Source organism: Penicillium cataractarum (genome assembly GCF_028827025.1).
Source record: "Penicillium cataractarum strain IBT 29864 chromosome Unknown utg000001l, whole genome shotgun sequence".
Classification (NCBI taxonomy): domain Eukaryota; kingdom Fungi; phylum Ascomycota; class Eurotiomycetes; order Eurotiales; family Aspergillaceae; genus Penicillium; species Penicillium cataractarum.
In genome coordinates, this window is record NW_026622737.1 from 946,229 (window position 1) to 963,104 (window position 16,876).

Genomic DNA, 16,876 nt, shown 5'->3' on the forward strand with positions numbered 1-16,876 from the left:
GGATTTGTTTGGGTTGGTTGGTATAGAGATATCTGGCGGTGGTGGTTTGTTGTGGGTTTGTGCGGGGAAGTTGGAGATTGCGGGTGGGATTGGACCTGGAAATAGGGCTGAGTATGATTTAGAAGGGTGATTGTGAGGGGGGTGGGGTAGCATACGCTAGCTTGTGGCTGCTTGAAGGGTGGACTGTAGGAGTCTTCTGTAGTTGGACTCGAAGAGGTTTGTTGTAGAGATGAACTCGGTAAATGTCCTAGCGCGGGGGTGAATAACGTGCTTGCGTGAGTCAGCCCTGCATGAGTGAGGTGCTTTTACTTGGAATAGATAGAAGCTGATATGATTCCGAGCCTTCAAAACCTAGGACTCTTCAGGATCTGTAATAGCCTTTTTACTATGGACCAGGGAACTTAAAATCTCTACTGTGGTACCTTATTCTCAGTGTCCCACGGCTATATCTAGAAATAAACTCATGGTTTATATTGACTCATTAGCGAGAAGATGTTGACGCTCACGGCCTGCTAGTATTAGGAATACTAAGTATTAGGATATCCATATATCTACACACAAGCAAATCAATGATAAGTATCATGACATTCATTGCCAATCCAATCACCAAAACGGAATGCGACGATGATATTACCAGTCATGCGCGGTATCCTCAAAAACCATCGATCAATCGCTAGAAACACAACACAAAAGGAATAGAGCACGAAGGAAAAAAAAGATGAGAAAGGAGAAGACCAAGAGGAAAAAAAGGTCAATTCCCATGAAATCATACACGACAGACCCCCCTTCATACACTGCATTTGCCTCTTCTCTCAACGCCGTGGAATCGTCCCACTCATTCGACTTCCCACACCAGCCATCAAACTCTGCTTGACAATGGCATCTGCAGCTGCTGCAGCTGCAAGTCTTTCCTTCTGACGACTGCGATCCCGTAGATATCCTGCAGCCTCGGGCCTCATACGCAGAATTCGCAGGATCATGTCGTCGTTAGGATCCGCTTGTGCCTCGCGCCGCTTCTCCTCCTTAACCTTCCTCATCGTGCCCAAGTTCCGTGACAGCATAATACTCTTTGCGCGGCGGGCAGCCGGCACGCCTAGTCCACCATAGCTGGGACCCGTAGCGCCTAGATGCGCAGGCGCCGATGCACGGTTACGGTTGGCTTGCTGACGGTTCACGTTGGCAGAAGCCATACGCTCGGAAGTACGGATCAAATTCTCCGTCGGCTCGAAGTAGAAGAAGTTCAGACTTTGGATCTCGTGGTACTTGGGGGATTTGAGAATGTCGATTGGGACACCACCGGCCTCGCCGGTTTCCTCGTCGACGGCGTGGAAGAAGTTTAGGAGTAGCACGAGCCAGCGTGAGACAATATCGACTTCTTGCATAGTGAGTGGCTTTTGGTGCGAGGGCTTGTCGGAGAGAGGTGGGACGAGGAGACTTTCGATAGTGGCGAGGACTTCCTTCCAGAGACGGGCCATTACCATGCGCATGGCTTCTTCGGTGAGCGTTTTGTTCATGATGGCGAAGTTGTCATTGAAGTAGTTGAAGAGTGGGTCAAGGGCATTCTCAACGTCGGCAGGGGTGGGACCTGTAGAGGTTGGTTGTCCGCGATTGCGGTTTAGGAAGTTCGATACGGTCGACATGCTGAGGCCGCGGGAGAGTAGGGATTTCAATGTCCGGCGAGACAGACAATGGCTGATATAGGCAGAGAGCTAGGAAGATGAGATATTGATCTTGGGTGGTTCATTGTGGCACATGGAAAGCAACAAACATACCTTTTCGGTGATCCTCCGAGTCATGTCCCTCTCCGTGCGCTTGAGGGTACGGAAAGCTTTGCCAAAGTAGAATTGGATGTCATCACGCTCACCCTCCATGCTCACACGGAGTAGAAGCCGTCCCTGAGTATCCAGATCGAGCCAATACTCCCGCGGGAGGAAATCGCTGAAATGGACGGGATCCAACTTGATCGACGTTCGCCCAACGTAGTCGTGATCACCTACTGCATCCCAATCCCAGATAGTCGCGATGATATTCAAAGGTCCCTGCGTGGTGATATCGACGGCATCCTCCCACCGGGGGTTGAGGTTATTATAGATGATGCGCGTCTTCGCAATCCGCTTTTGGTACTCATCAGCCAAGACCACGTATGGATCGCTGCCACCATTCATGTCGCAGGCCTTGAGGTCTTCTGCCTCTACGACCTTGATTGTAAAGACATATGTAGTGGACTTGCGGACTTTCTTGAGCTGTGGCGGGGTGTTCTTAGCGATAACATCGGCACATCCGTCAACGTTGATTTCGCGCTCAAGTCTGTCTAGTTGCGTGAGAGCGTACTCGATGTTGTTCAACTTCACTAGGGACTATAGTATAGATATTTAGACGAAGGACTTTCCAATACTGTTGACCAGCAGGGTTTACATACCTCAGAAGAGAACTGGAACGGTTCGATCTTGTCCTTGTTCGTCCATGTGTCCTTGGCGAATTGCATGAGCTTCTCTTGGGTGGTCTGGTTCAATGCCGCTTCTTGCTCCGGGGTGAGACGGTCCATCTCCCGGGCAAACATCTGCTCCACAGATTCGCAGTACTTTGCAACACCTTTGCCCATGGAGTTTGAAAGAGCGGTCATGAACTTGGCATACTGAAGATCGTCGTCCCATTCCAGCCCGATCAGATTCTCCACCACCTGGTTGTAAGAGCGGAAGATATCAATCACCGACACACTGTGCCGATTCTCCTCTGGAACAACCTCGGCGAGCTCCCCTCCACGGACGGTGAATTTGTCTTGCCGAATGGCTTGATTGACCCATTCCATGACACTTTGATCTGTAAGACGGAGCCAACGCCAGACAAACTCTTCCAGGAGACCCTCCACGTGGAACGGGAATTGAGTCCTATAAGCTCGTTAGCACGGAGTTTTCTTTTGAGACAAGTCCTGTTGCCCTTACTCGGGGATGGTGTTTGTGAAAAGACGTCTGATCGTAGCAAGCTGCCTGTACAGGTCGAATCCGTCTTCAATATCGATTTCCTCGTTCTCGGATTTGGCGTGCTCAATAATTCGAATGACCATTTCATGCGCGTCCTCCGCAAACAAGGGGAGCATGTTGACACACAGTGTGAGATGAGGGTTTACACTATTTCACCGTTAGAACTGGCTCCAAATGATGTATAAAGATGAATGACTTACCCCATAATCTCAGGGTTATTCCGGTAACGCTTCTGAATCTTCTGTGCCAACTTTGAAATCGCATCACCTAGCTGGATTACATTATCAGTTCGCCATGATTCCTGGTCGACAGGAATCAACTGGCCGATGAGACTCTGATATTTCTCCGTAGCCTTCTGCGCGAGACCATCCTGCACATACGAGGAGAAACGGTTAATGTCCTCGGGGTTCTCCGTATAGCTCGGATCCATCTGGATGTGATTCTCAAGAATGTACATTACAGGACCAATCGGGCGGGGTTTCGCTTCGAAACAGTCCATCATCACATCGTAAAGTTCACGCAACAGGGCCTCATGGATCTTGGACAATAGCTGCTGCATGGTCTGCAAATCATGCACGCTCCATTTCTGCCTATCAAAGACGGAAGAAGCTACATAACTGCTGCGTTTGGCCCGCGGCTCGCTACTGGGCGACTCTTTCACAAATGTGAATGCCGAGTCCAGCGTGTTGAGATCAATTTCAGAGTCCACGTATTTGGATTGAATGACGTCGAGGAACAACACGATACGCGAGAAATTGGGAATCCGCCAGCGGAGACAAATTTCGTTGAGCATTTCTGTGGATTGCTTTGAGAGTAATTTCATCGATGGCGTATCTGATGTAGCCTGACTCGCTTCAATTTCCCGATCACGAAGGTCGTGGGTCAATGTCTGGTTCAGAATGAACCTGTACACGCCTCGCGGATCCGATGGGATAAAGGTATATGTGTCTGACTCTTCAGAGTCGCCATCGGCCCCGCTCAACGAGAGCGAGCTGAAGTCAACAGATTGATCGATCGCGTAGGATGTTCGGTCTCGAGGCGAGGACAAGTCGTCCCCGGCAGCTGCGTTGAATTTTGGTAGAGCTCCAGGAGTGCTTTTCGCAAGTTCCGGATTGGACTGCACGATTGCAAGCATCATCTGCGACAAATCGGGACCTTCGCTCTTCTTCCAAGTTTCAAACGCATCGTCCGTCTCAAAGTCTTCTCTACACAGCGTCTTCCGGGTATGAAGGCTCAACTGTGTTTGGTAGGTCTTGAGATCTTGCAGAGCTGCCTTTTCAGTCCAAACAGACTTGTGTTTATCGATCTCGGACTGGGCTTGGGCATTCGTCATCCCAAAGATCTTGGCCACATGTTGTACCAAAGGCATGTCCTTCACATCGTAACTCAGCGGGGCAAGAACCTCCGTCGTCGATGTCGTGCCATTTGAACCCGTCAAGTCCTGATCCTGCAGAAGAAGCTTGTTTTCTAGCACCGACAATCGGTTTGCAAGCTCCGGACGGTCCTTGGCCCAGTCGTTGCTCTTCAGTATCAGCGCCAAGAGACGGACAAAGAGCGCAACGTGGCGATCCACCATGAGCTTCCAGCTATCATCGTCCTGTTCCTTGCCCTTGCTCAACTCTTTAACTGCGTTGGAGTAAAAGATAAGGAGCAGATCCTCGGCACGGCGGTCTTTCTCCATGCGCTTGCGGAAGGAGTCCTCCTTGAGTACATTGAGAAAGACGGCGAAAGTGCGCACCACCAAGTGATCCTGGTATTCCTTCTTTTTCTCCCTTCCCATCAACACCCCCGTCAACCGCTTCTCCAGCTCCGACACAAAGCCATGAGGAATCCTGGTGCTCTTCGAGTCCCTGACTAGCGAAAAGTCACTCATCAAATCATGGATCGAGGTCGAGGATCGCTTCGGCCGCGCCGGCGCGGCTGGTGCAGTTTGGATGCGACGGGATCGAGGGTGAAGTAGGTAGGTCAGGTAGGCTACGCGGAGAGCATGGCTGCTTGCGATAGCGGCCGTAAGAGGTCGCCGGCGCGAGAGAGACGAGTTGCGTGAATGGCGACCTTCATTTTGGAGGCTGTTGATCCGTCGGTTGACTCCTCGGGACTGACTAGATGCCGTCGACATGAGGCGCTTCTCTGGATTTGTCTAACGTTCGGGGGAGAGAGCGAGTGGAATGCGGGACCATGGATGGAGATGGACGCAGACCACCAGCCGGCGCGCGTTGGAGGAACGACTTGGGTAGAGCCTTTTTTGTGTCTGAGAAAGCAGCTGATTTTTAGATTCCGAAAAGTGGAAACGTCTTGGCCGAGCTGGAGGGGACGGGGTGCTTGAAATGTTTCGAATGTTTACTGAAGGAGAAGAAAGGAGGGGGGGGAAGATGAAACAACCAAAAGCTGCCGAACCAACTGACGTAGGCGCCCGGACCAAAAACAATAGTCCTGAATGCTGAACACTGACAGAGAAAAAAACAGCTACCCAAACACCAAGCGCGCTAAATATGCTCTGCTCGAATGCCGTTTACCGGCCTACTGGGCTTGTTTGGCATTTCATGCAGCTCTGTGGCCTTGCAGGGCCGCCCTTGGGGCCCGATCTACGCAAGGGTGTCGGGTACTACGTATACCATTGAACTAATGTCGTAGGTACAAGGGCTATCTGTATATGGCATATTGACAATGGATCCCCCGTTGATCGCCAGGCTCCTCGCTCTTACAAATTTTGGAATGTACCATTTATAATCGTTGCGACAACTGTTTCAGTCTCAGTTGGCGGTCGTAAGATCCTAAGGGAGCCACTGTGGCTTTAGCCTCGGTGCGGCCCCACTGAGACTGACCAGTTGTTGATCGGACATGTCACGAGTCTGGGCTTAGAGTACTCGGTGAACATTGAAATGAACATGATCGGACTTCTTTGTTTTTCTCTTGGACTGATTCAGTCTGTGTCAAATAGCCAGAAACACTTTCTCGGCCATGGACTATATCAGACCCGCAAGTGACGCCGAATATAGGAAACAAAATCGGATTGGTATTTACACACACACACACACACACAACGCAAAAAGGAAAGCAGAGGGCGAGAGAATTGGATTTACCACTTGTCCTCACCGGCCTTGCGAGCCTAGAATTTAGAAAGCGAGTTAGCCTGATATCCACACCGAGTCCTCGCTGGGACGTCATAGTGTATAGCTTTGTATGCGTACCGGCACGGCATTGGGACCACCGAGCTCCTTCTCCAGACCATCGACATAAGCCTTGGGGACGCTGGGCTTGTCGGGATAGTAAAGGCTGACAACACCGCAAAGGCTGAGGAAGGCCGCAACGAACACTCCCAGGTGGAGGAAGCCCTTGCCGGAGCTGACGTGGTTGTACTGCTCGGGACTGAAGACGCCGAGAATCTCGTTCTCCTCGTGGACAGGCTCGCCGAAGTTGCGCTTCTCTTGCTTGTCCCACCAGCCGCCGTAGGGATCTCTGAACTGACGCTTCACGCGGGGAGGGTTCTGGTAACCGCCATTCTGGATACGTCCGTTAACATCCGCCAATTGATCCGCCCGGCGAAACACCGGAGTCATCATTGTGTATAGGCATTCTCATACCTGGAGGGGATCCTCAACCTCGGCAGCACGGAGGGCCGGGATCTGAGAGAAGGATGCGCGGGGGGCAATGGCACTGCGGGCAGCAACCTGGGGCAGGCGCCGGGCCAGGATCCGTTGGGACAGCATCTGTGGGAGGAATTGAGAATCAGTAATGGGGTAAAGAAGACACAAAATCCATTTCCAATCTTGTAAGATACTTACAGCTCCACCAAAAGACCGTTGGAAGGGGAAAGATAAGAAGGTAGGGGACTTGGGGGGAGGGTTGCAGGGTCGATGATGGAACGGATGGAGGTTTGCGGTACTGTGGCCTGAGGCAGAAACAGGCATCCACGCGCGGCGCGCTTACAAGTGTAGTCTCGCCCCGACGAAAAAACCACTTCCTCACGCATTCCCCCCATCCTGCTCGTTTTTCCGTCCCCATCAACGCTACCGAGCCGATAAGCATGCCAAACTTCTGGTGGCACCTCGACTCGATCAGCTCTACTCGTTGATGCCCAAATCGCCTACTCCAACCACGTCATTGTTGGGATAACTGGGGTCAACTCTCCAGAAGGCCCCTGTCGTCCGCGGCTTCAAGTCATGCAAAACGGCAGCCCGAACGGCCCATCCCCTGAAGATGAACGTTTGACGCCTGTCCCGGACTCTCCGCGCCTCGAAGAAGCCATCTTGGAAATTCGGGATGATTCGGCGCCTTCCGAGGAGGTCCCCTCGGCACCTAAAGACGATGAACCTACCCATCAACTAGAAGGCCCGCCATCCAAGAAGCGACGACTCACAGAGACTACTCCATCGCGTCGCTCCACTCCCAGGCCACCTTCGCCACCATGGAAGAAGATTGGGGTCGATGGACCGACCTCATTTACCGTGGAGGGCCGACGCAGGTCCTCGCGCACCAACGCGATCCCGCTAGAGATGCAGCCTCAGTCCGACAAACGGCAGACGCGCGCAGCACAACACCAATACATCCAGAAGAACGCTCGTGACGGCACGAAACCTGCAACATCATCCCCATTGGCTGCGACGCAGTCGCGTACTCTTGTTAATGGGAAGGTTGGTGGCAAGGTCACGGCTAATGGATCCCCCCGAACGGGTTCTACAAGAAACGTTGCCGCTGGCAACAAACAGGCAGTCTCACAATCTCCAGCTCCGAAGCCCTCCAATCACTCTCGCGCGCGATCCCGAAGCTCCGTTAATCTCCAACACCCTCCCCGTCCTACTACCAACGGCGCCAGCCCTCGCCAACTTCGCGACCGCCCCTCCCTTTCGGCGACGTCCCCCGAAGCCGGTGATGGGCCGGATAATACTTTTATGCATAATGAAGGAGGGCAGGAAGGGTCGATCAAGGTCCCGCGACTGCGAATCAAGGTGAAGAAGCCGGTTCTTCCGATCCGACACCCTGGCCACGTATCCAACAAGAACTACCCGTCATTCCGAGAATGGGTGGACCATGAGGATGCTCCTAGCTTATTGTCTTCTGAAGAAGCTCTCGAAGAGGCTCGGAGGCGACGTGAAGTGATCGATGCGGCAGAGCCTGGCGGGCCATTGAGCTCAGAGGTCTGCTCGGCCTACATCACAGACCAGCAGGAGGAACCGCCACCACAATACTCGCACCAGGATCATCTCGTGGCCCATGCACTATACTTCCAGAAGCTCTTGGATAAGGAACACAAGCGACACCGGCAGATGGCCAAGTTGGTTGCTCAATGGTGTGCCGACGCTTATCGGAAACGCCATAAGAACCCTGAAGACATCCTTCGAGAGCAGCAAGAGGAAATGCGCGGGAAGCGGAAGCAGGTTGCGAAGGACCTTCAGAAGATGTTTGATCTAGCGCGCGCCGAGATCGACCGAGTACGCCTTGCCCGCTGGGAGGAGGAGCGGAAGGTGCAAGACCAGCAGGCCCTCGACCGTGCAATCAAGAAGTCAACCATGCTCTTTGAGAAGCGTCGATCAGAAATTCTCGGTGAAGTGAACAGTGATGCTCCCGCTACCAGTGATGATGACGTTTCGGATTCCGAATTGGAGTCTTCCGAGTCCGATCATGAGAGCAATATGTCAACCTCGGAATCTGAAACCGACGACGAAGCCAATGTCGATGACGATGCTGCTCTGACTGCCGAGGAACTCCGACAAAAGTACGCCAACTTGCCAGCCGAAGACACTCTAGACGAAGTCTCCGTGACCTCTGGCGTACCAGCGTCAGCCATTGACAGCGAAGCTGTACCCGACGAAGTCGATTCTGAGGCAACTCCTGCTCAGTTGGATGACGTTGATTCTGTTTTAATGGATGATAGCGACGAGTCAACTGATATGGATGATGATATGGGCGACAGCGATGAGGAGTCTGATGACGAGGAATCCGAAGAGGGCAGTGATGATGATGGTGGCCCTGGACTTCTTGGCTTCTTCTCGTCCAAGGACCTTCCTGTGTCCAAAGTAGGCGAGGATGGCGATGACGAGGCTGTGGATGATGAAGATGTGAAGTTTGAGGACCCCGACGAGGTTTCTCTCCTTCCTAATGGCCATGACTCCTCGCGCGAGGGAACTCCAATGGAGGTCGTTGAAGCCTCTGCTGAACCCACTCCTATCGATACCGAAGATGTCTCAATGGTTGATACTCCAATGGAGGATCAAGACCAACTGATCGAATCACCCGCAATTTTTGAACCCACCAGTGCTTCCGAAACTCCCGCTCCCGCTGAAGAGGCACCGAAGGCAAAATCCCAGTCAATGGACCTTGAGCCTATCAACCATGATACTCGACCTAGTGGGGAACTCTCTAGCGAGGCTTCTCCTGGCACATTTGCAACCAAACCATCCGAGCCGGAGTCCGTGTCTTCTTATGAGCCTCCCTTGGAGAAGGCACTGCAAACCAGTAACTCTCCTGCTCCCGGCTTGAAGACACCAATCCCACATCTCCTGCGCGGGACGCTGCGTGAGTACCAGCATTACGGTTTGGACTGGCTTGCCGGTCTTTACAACAATCATATCAACGGTATCTTGGCCGATGAGATGGGTCTTGGTAAAACCATCCAAACCATTGCTCTGCTCGCCCATCTTGCCGTGGATCATGGCGTCTGGGGCCCCCATCTCGTGGTTGTCCCGACTAGTGTCATGCTCAACTGGGAGATGGAGTTCAAGAAATGGTGCCCTGGCTTCAAGATCATGACCTACTATGGCAATCAAGAGGAGCGCAAGGCGAAACGTCGTGGCTGGACAGACGATAATGCTTGGAATGTCCTGATCACCTCGTATCAACTAGTCTTGCAGGACCAGCAATCTCTTAAGAGGAGAAACTGGCATTACATGATCCTCGATGAGGCGCATAACATCAAGAACTTCCGGTCGCAGAGATGGCAGGCCCTTCTGACGTTCCGGACTCGGGCTCGCCTGCTTCTGACCGGTACACCGCTTCAGAACAATCTTACGGAACTTTGGTCTCTTCTCTTTTTCTTGATGCCCTCGGACGGCGATGGAAATGGCATCGAGGGTTTTGCGGACCTCAGAGACTTCTCGGAGTGGTTCAGGCGACCGGTGGAACAGATTCTGGAGCATGGAAGGGAGACTATGGACGACGAGGCCAAGCAAGTGGTCACCAAGCTTCATACCGTTCTACGCCCTTATATTCTACGCCGTCTGAAGGCCGATGTTGAGAAGCAGATGCCCGGCAAATACGAACATGTAATCTACTGCCGGCTGTCGAAGCGCCAGCGATTCCTTTACGACGGCTTCATGTCCATGGCCCAGACAAAGGAGACTCTTGCATCAGGCAACTTCCTCTCCATCATCCACTGTCTTATGCAGCTCCGTAAGGTCTGCAATCATCCCGATCTCTTCGAGACAAGACCAATCTCTACGTCCTTTGCCATGCCTCGATCTGTCGCTACGGACTACACTGTCAAAGAGTCACTGGTCCGACGGCGTCTGCTCTTTGACCACCCACTTACCAAGGTTGATTTGGACTTCCTCAATCTTGCTCCAGTGTCAAGAGAAGACATCTCGCGTAGACTTGCAGATGACAGCATTCGTTTGATGGCCTTTGGTCCGTTCAAAAACCTTCGTGAACGCCAGTACAACCGAACCAACTGGCAGATGAGCTTTGACGGAACCACCATGGAGACGACCCTACAGTCCCTGGAGAATGCCAGTCGAAAGCGGAGAATGGCTGAGCTCGAGCGGTGCTTGTACTTTGAATCGAAGCGCCATGGTCGACGACCTGTCTATGGCAGTAGCTTGATCGAATTCCTGCGAGCCGGCACTAACAAGGAGCACGCCTTGTCCAATGCCCCTCTGCGAAAGAGCAACATGGCCGAGTGGCTGTCCAGCCGGTCGTCCGTTCTTGCGTCGATGATCCTGACCATCGAGGAGCGCTCTATCGAGATGGATGGCTACGTTCAGAGGTTCGCCTGCGTTACTCCTGCGGCCGTCGCTGCAGGGACCACCGAGGCTGCCTTGACGCCCGTTGAGACCCGTCTCCTGACGAACACCTCGAAGGATCAGCCTCATGATCCCTTCCACGAGGCACGGATGCGCCTTTCCATCGCTTTCCCAGACAAGAGATTGCTGCAGTACGACTGTGGTAAGCTTCAGCGACTGGACAAGTTGCTGCGGGACCTCAAGGCCGGCGGCCATCGCGCACTGATCTTCACGCAAATGACCAAGATGCTCGATATCCTGGAGCAGTTCCTCAACATTCACGGTCACCGATATCTCCGACTTGATGGAACTACCAAAGTCGAGTCGCGGCAGATGCTCACCGAACGATTCAACAGCGACCCTCGAATTCTGGCCTTCATCCTGTCTAGTCGATCGGGTGGTGTTGGTATCAATCTCACGGGCGCTGACACCGTCATCTTCTACGACCTGGACTGGAACCCGGCGATGGACAAGCAATGTCAAGATCGTTGCCACCGTATCGGGCAAACTCGCGATGTGCACATCTACCGATTCGTCTCCGAGTACACCATCGAGTCCAATATTTTGCGCAAGGCCAACCAGAAGCGCATGCTCGATGACGTGATCATCCAGGAGGGCGAGTTCACCACGGACTACTTCACCAAACTTCGGGACGTGGAAGGTATGCCTGAGGGTGAAGACACCCGTGATGGCCACGACGAAGCCAGCGCTGCTATGGACCGGGTTCTCGGCAACCGAGTTGCCAGCGGTACGAAAGCCTTCGAGCAAGCCGAGGACAAGGAGGATATCGATGCAGCGAAAAACGCGCAAAAGGAGCTCGAACATGCGGACGATGGCGACTTCGAGGATCGCACTTCCTCCCATGGTACGCCCGCCCAGGCTGGGACGCCACTCGCGGTCGGCGACGAGGGCACGTTGCATCCCGGTGGTATAAGTGCCGTGGCCGAGGCTGACGGGAATGCGGAAGAAGAGCCGAGCCACATTGACGATTATCTGCTCCGCTTTATGGAGTGGAACATGCGTGACGAGCCCCTGGTGCTACCGGTGGACAAAAGCAAAAAGAGGTCCAAGAAGGGTAAAGAGCACCGGCTCAAACGACGCCGTTGAGTGTACCCTGACTCCTGAAGAACCCCTCAGCTCTGACTGGCGGTCTCGAGTTCTCGGGCGAGTCACGGGGGCAATCTGTTCTTTTTTTCTCTTTCTTCAAAGGGGCCGTTTCTTGTTCTCCACTTCTCAACGTTTCACCGAGTTTCATCTTCCAATATTGTGCTTTTCTTGCATGCTATCGTTTGCCCGCCGGAGGTGACTACCTCTTTCGGGCAGTGATCTGACCATGCTCAATGATCTGCCCTGCTCGCCCTGCTCGCCCGGTTCCCTGTGCTCTTTTTCCGGATCGTCGCGCCCTGGCCCTTTCAACCTCGTGGGGTGTGGATATGCACTTGTTTGTGATAGTCTCGACCAAGTGGGGAGGGGCCATCCCAATAGTGGTGATGAAGAGGACTGTGCGAGACCGTGGTTAGACAATGTGGTCAATTTAGGGAGATCGGGACTCGAAGGATCAAAACAATGAGACTCGCTTTCTGGACTTGCTCTTTAGGACAACATAGAGATGGTCTAATGTTTGTCTTCTACTGTACTTGTGTGTCTATGTGTGGCCATGTATTTTGTGTATACTTTATTTTGGATGGGAATAGCGTTGTATCTTTTTCTTCTCATGTCTTACTTTTTTCTTCTAGTGTTGTTTTTGATAATCTCCAACCTCTTCTACCAAATACCTAACACGGTTCCTTTCTCTTAAACTCCGTATTTGGCGTTTACCTGGTTCGAATTCTTGAAGTAAGTATTCTCCCTATCTCCCTCAAAATTAGTCCAACCCCTTCCAAAATCTAGAATATCATGTGAATCACTAACTAATTTACACTACGTAGATCATCTCCCATAATCTGCCTCCCTCTTAATTCTGAATCTTCAATCTTCAACCTTCAACCTTTTAATCTCTAATCTCTAGTCCCCATGCACAATATCTCTCCTTATCCTCTAGCGCTGGAGATCTCCCCTGAAAACAAACCACCCAGTCCCACTCCCAGCCCTGAGTTAGCCTTGCCCTTAGTCGGTGGATACAAACCGATTCTCCAATGAGCCTAACCACATCCGTGATGGTGAGCTTCTTCGATGGATACCATGCCTCACTCTAACAAACTAACAATATCTTGTTCATCGCCCAGCCTAGCTGACTAGCTACTAGCCAGCTATGGTTAGTCTCTAGATAGCTATTCCTAGTTGAGGCAACCCGAATTCCGAAACAACCTTCCGATCGGATGTTTGCGACAACGACTGATCGACTACCCACGCCAGTAGGCCTAGCACTGTAACTAAGTAGGTTCCACCCCCTCCATACGTTGGCTCCGTAGTGGCTTGCGTCTGTTGACAAATCTTGCAAAAGGTAGATTAACGGCTCCATCTGAGTATGCTAATTATATCTTGTTTGCTCCATACCGGGCAATGCAGTCTATACAATTTGTCACTTTCTAGTATGGAGTTGTTATTGTTGGCACTCCATACGTTCTAGAGCCGGGAATAGTTTGATGGTGTATTTGCTATTTTGGCCCTGTGTTCGTCTCACGGAGAATAGCCTCTTTGGGCCAGTTTGGTGGATCATATTCATATCTAGATGCATTCTGCATCCACGGCGCTGGGTCATCATCCTCCGCAGGGCTTGATAGGCGATTCATGAGCTGGTCTGGAAGTGCGCCTCTGACGATTTGATGGGGCGTGAACTAGATGCACGGAGGGAAAGATGCCTCCGTCGTGGGGTTCTTCGTTTCTTTTCTTTTCTCCTATTCGAGTGCATAGGGCTAGGGGGTGTTTGTTTGGTGACCGTGGTGTTTTATTACCATATCCCGGTACGGATAGTATACTAACTATCCATTTTTCTTATTGGGAGTTAGATTAGACTTGAGTTTGGACCTCGTCTCGAGGGGGATTATGAGGGTGTGGTTGGTTGGTAGCTTTATACTTTGTGTGCTATACGTTAGGCGTTGGGTGTTGGAGATGGTTTCCATACTTCTTCTATGGAATGTTTATGAGGAATTGGCACCTCGTGGTTGTAAGTGAGGTGTTGGACATGGGGATGACGATATGACTGCCCATATGGATATTTTGTAGTTTCCAGGAACTCCCTCCGTATAAGCCTCCCAGCACGCTGGATCGCAACATGGAGTCGCACCACGTAATTCGGGCTAGTGGTGCGCAGGTACTCCGTAGTCAGCATGGAGATAGGTTAATTAACTGACTGTAGTTAGTGTTGCTGCAGTTAGTCGTAGCAGACCTTGCTAGTGCTAATCTGCTAGACCGATCATGCCGGGACCGATGTCCATGCCCGAATCCACCAATGTATCCACTATCCACACACGTTCATCCTCCACTTCCTCATCGAGCCTTCGGAGCCGATAATACGGAAACACATGGAAATGAAGATCAGGAGAAATCAGGAGTTGGGAACCCGGTCGATCCTCGTCGATCTCCCCCAGTGCCACCCGCGCCTCGGCCAGCTTGCTCCCGATCAAGCCATTAATGAGGGACCCGTAGTGATTGAAAAAAAAGAAGATCTCATTTCTCTGAACAAAGTGTTTGATTTTCCAGAGACCCTGGTCGATCTCTTGTCCCATGTCTTTCTTCAGCGCGCTTGGTTCGTTAAAAACCTGGCGGGGCCGGAAATTAACCCTGTGCATGATGGTCTTGCAATTGGTTTGGTTCTGGAGTTTATCTCCGTACGGAGTATAGTTGCAGTCAGCGTGGGTTTTTTGGAGCAAATACGCTGCGGATACGATGGAGGCAGTTGGGGTAAGCCAGTTAAACTTTCGATGGTGCCGGAGGAGGAAAGTCGGGCGTCATTCCCATGGTTAAGTCATTGCAGTTTAGTTCCAACTTCTGTCAGACAAGCCGAATGCAAATTGGGTTTCAGGTGATCCGTTCTGGCTAATAGCGCCGAAGATTCCCCGGGCATGGCTTGGGATGGCCAATTTCATCGTCCCCAGCATCTTCGTGTGGTCCCGATCAGCTTGACCCTTGCACTGGGCCTGATGACTTATGTTGGACTGTGCAGCTCTGAGACCTGGTTGGTCTTTGGGGTTGAATTTGGGGAAGGCGTCTCACGAGTGGGGACGGAGCACCTTAACCGGAAAGACCTGGGGGTGCACGAAGACAAAATGTCCCATCGGGAAGTGATCTAGCTAGAGTAAGTCCTCCGACGTAGTAAAGATAGTGAGTGTGCAGGAGTGGATGGAGTAGACAGTAGTTAATGGAGTCAGTCAGTAGTACACGGAGTGGAGGATGAAGAAGGAACCTCGACCATGAGTTCGCAGTGGACCCACGGAGATCCGGAGGATGATGGATCCCTCTCTAACCGCGCTCAGCATCGAGCATCTACCACCAGATACAGGACAATAATAGTCCAGTCCTGCTAGTCTGGCCGCTTAGCTGGTGCAATCGATTCGCCTCTCTTCTCGGCTGTCTAATATCGAGAGCCGCCTGTGATTGCCCAATTTTCGTAAAACAAGAAAAAGGGTCGAAAAAGTATAACATTTGCGTGTTTAATTGGATCGGGGAAATGGCGAGAACGTGAGCAGGTCGAACGGAATAGTAAAAATATCCCTCGCTCAGAGCAAAGCAATGGGCTCGACTGAGCTCTCTCCGAAGCTACTCCGTAGTTGCTACTGGAGCAAGCTCGTAGGGAGAAACTGTGGAGATCTTTTTTGTGAACCACTCCTAGTTTGGTGCACCATCGAACGGCCGTCGGAAAGATAGCCGGTGCTTCTGATTGGCAAGTTTTGCGGTATCTGCCGCCTTTTGTTGGTGGCGCATCTCCATTTGCTTAGTATGTACAGAGTATGGACTCTATAGTCCGCAGTTCGTATAGATTGACCAGGGGGTTGACGCAAGACGAGTCAGTGTAGAACAAAGCCTTCGATACGATTCCGATCTCGACTCGATTTGATTTCTTTCCCCTTCTATGGGATTGGTCGGGTCCTTTTGATCGCGCATGGCAGGGCAAGGATCCGACTCGGTTCCAGATCGGTTCCAAGGGGGGTTTGAGATAGATAGGCTTCTATGTAACGACCTCGGTACCTCGATGGATTTAGCTTTTGATTTCCTGACAAAGAAACGTGTTAGGGTTTCGGGGGTTGGCCTGCCGGACTTTTGGAGATTGACGTAGCGATCTCCAAGCACTCCAATAGTCCCGGCACTTGGAGTAGACTCCTATTCCCGAGAATCATTATCGAACCCTGGAAGAAGGAGGACCAGAATATCAAAACAATTGGGTGAACTATGGAGATAAAATTGTATACAGGAGTGTGGAGTGTGTAGCCATTGTGGACTTGGGAGTGTGGAATAGCTGATGCAGATTTCGAACGTTGGTACTTTATCCCGCACGGTCAATCCCCCGGAATGTTGTCAGCTTGTGCATCGCATCGCGCGCTAGGCAAGTGAAAGTTGTGACAGATGCAGGCGCGAATGCACACCGCATCCTCGAAATAATGATTGGCAGGAAGCTCGTAAGAAACGTGAGTAGCATGGACGCTATACTGACCAGGATATCCAGGTGGCGATTTCGGCCGGATCTCTGTGGCCTCTGCTTGGTTGCTTTTTTTTTGTCATCCTTGTTAGTCCTAGACTCTTAGGTAGCTCTTCATTTTATTTTCCTGTTCAGGCATTTCAGCATTTCAGCAATTGAGCTTTTTATTTTCCTTGCTTGCAATGTATCCATTGACCATGTGTTCAATGAGCATATTTTCCGGCGAACCCTTTAGCAAACCCAAAGAGACATAGACATTGGGTGTCGACGAGGACTCCGGCTCAGGGCGGCTCTGATGCTCACTGGACCACAAGTGGACTCCA

At 51.7% G+C, this 16,876-nt stretch overlaps 4 protein-coding genes across 4 annotated transcripts; 1 reads left to right on the plus strand and 3 right to left on the minus strand.

Moving 5' to 3' along the window:
• Positions 1-812: 812 nt before the first annotated feature.
• N7496_000340 (C2 domain protein) lies at positions 813-5,100 on the minus strand (the record flags this gene model as incomplete). Its single annotated transcript, XM_056693271.1, has 5 exons — positions 813-1,709; positions 1,773-2,357; positions 2,420-2,888; positions 2,943-3,128; positions 3,182-5,100. The coding sequence occupies 5 exons, from the start codon at positions 5,098-5,100 to the stop codon at positions 813-815; spliced, it is 4,056 nt and encodes a 1,351-aa protein (XP_056560000.1).
• A 960-nt stretch (positions 5,101-6,060) lies between these two features.
• Positions 6,061-6,691, minus strand: N7496_000341 (uncharacterized protein; the record flags this gene model as incomplete). The annotated part of the gene is made up of 3 exons (XM_056693272.1): positions 6,061-6,090; positions 6,173-6,484; positions 6,566-6,691. The coding sequence occupies 3 exons, from the start codon at positions 6,689-6,691 to the stop codon at positions 6,061-6,063; spliced, it is 468 nt and encodes a 155-aa protein (XP_056560001.1).
• A 453-nt stretch (positions 6,692-7,144) lies between these two features.
• swr1 (putative SNF2 family helicase/ATPase (Swr1)) lies at positions 7,145-12,085 on the plus strand (the record flags this gene model as incomplete). Its single annotated transcript, XM_056693273.1, has 1 exon — positions 7,145-12,085. The coding sequence occupies one exon, from the start codon at positions 7,145-7,147 to the stop codon at positions 12,083-12,085; it is 4,941 nt and encodes a 1,646-aa protein (XP_056560002.1).
• A 2,231-nt stretch (positions 12,086-14,316) lies between these two features.
• On the minus strand, positions 14,317-14,709 carry N7496_000343 (uncharacterized protein; the record flags this gene model as incomplete). Its single annotated transcript, XM_056693274.1, has 1 exon — positions 14,317-14,709. The coding sequence occupies one exon, from the start codon at positions 14,707-14,709 to the stop codon at positions 14,317-14,319; it is 393 nt and encodes a 130-aa protein (XP_056560003.1).
• Between the last annotated feature and the right edge of the window lie 2,167 nt (positions 14,710-16,876).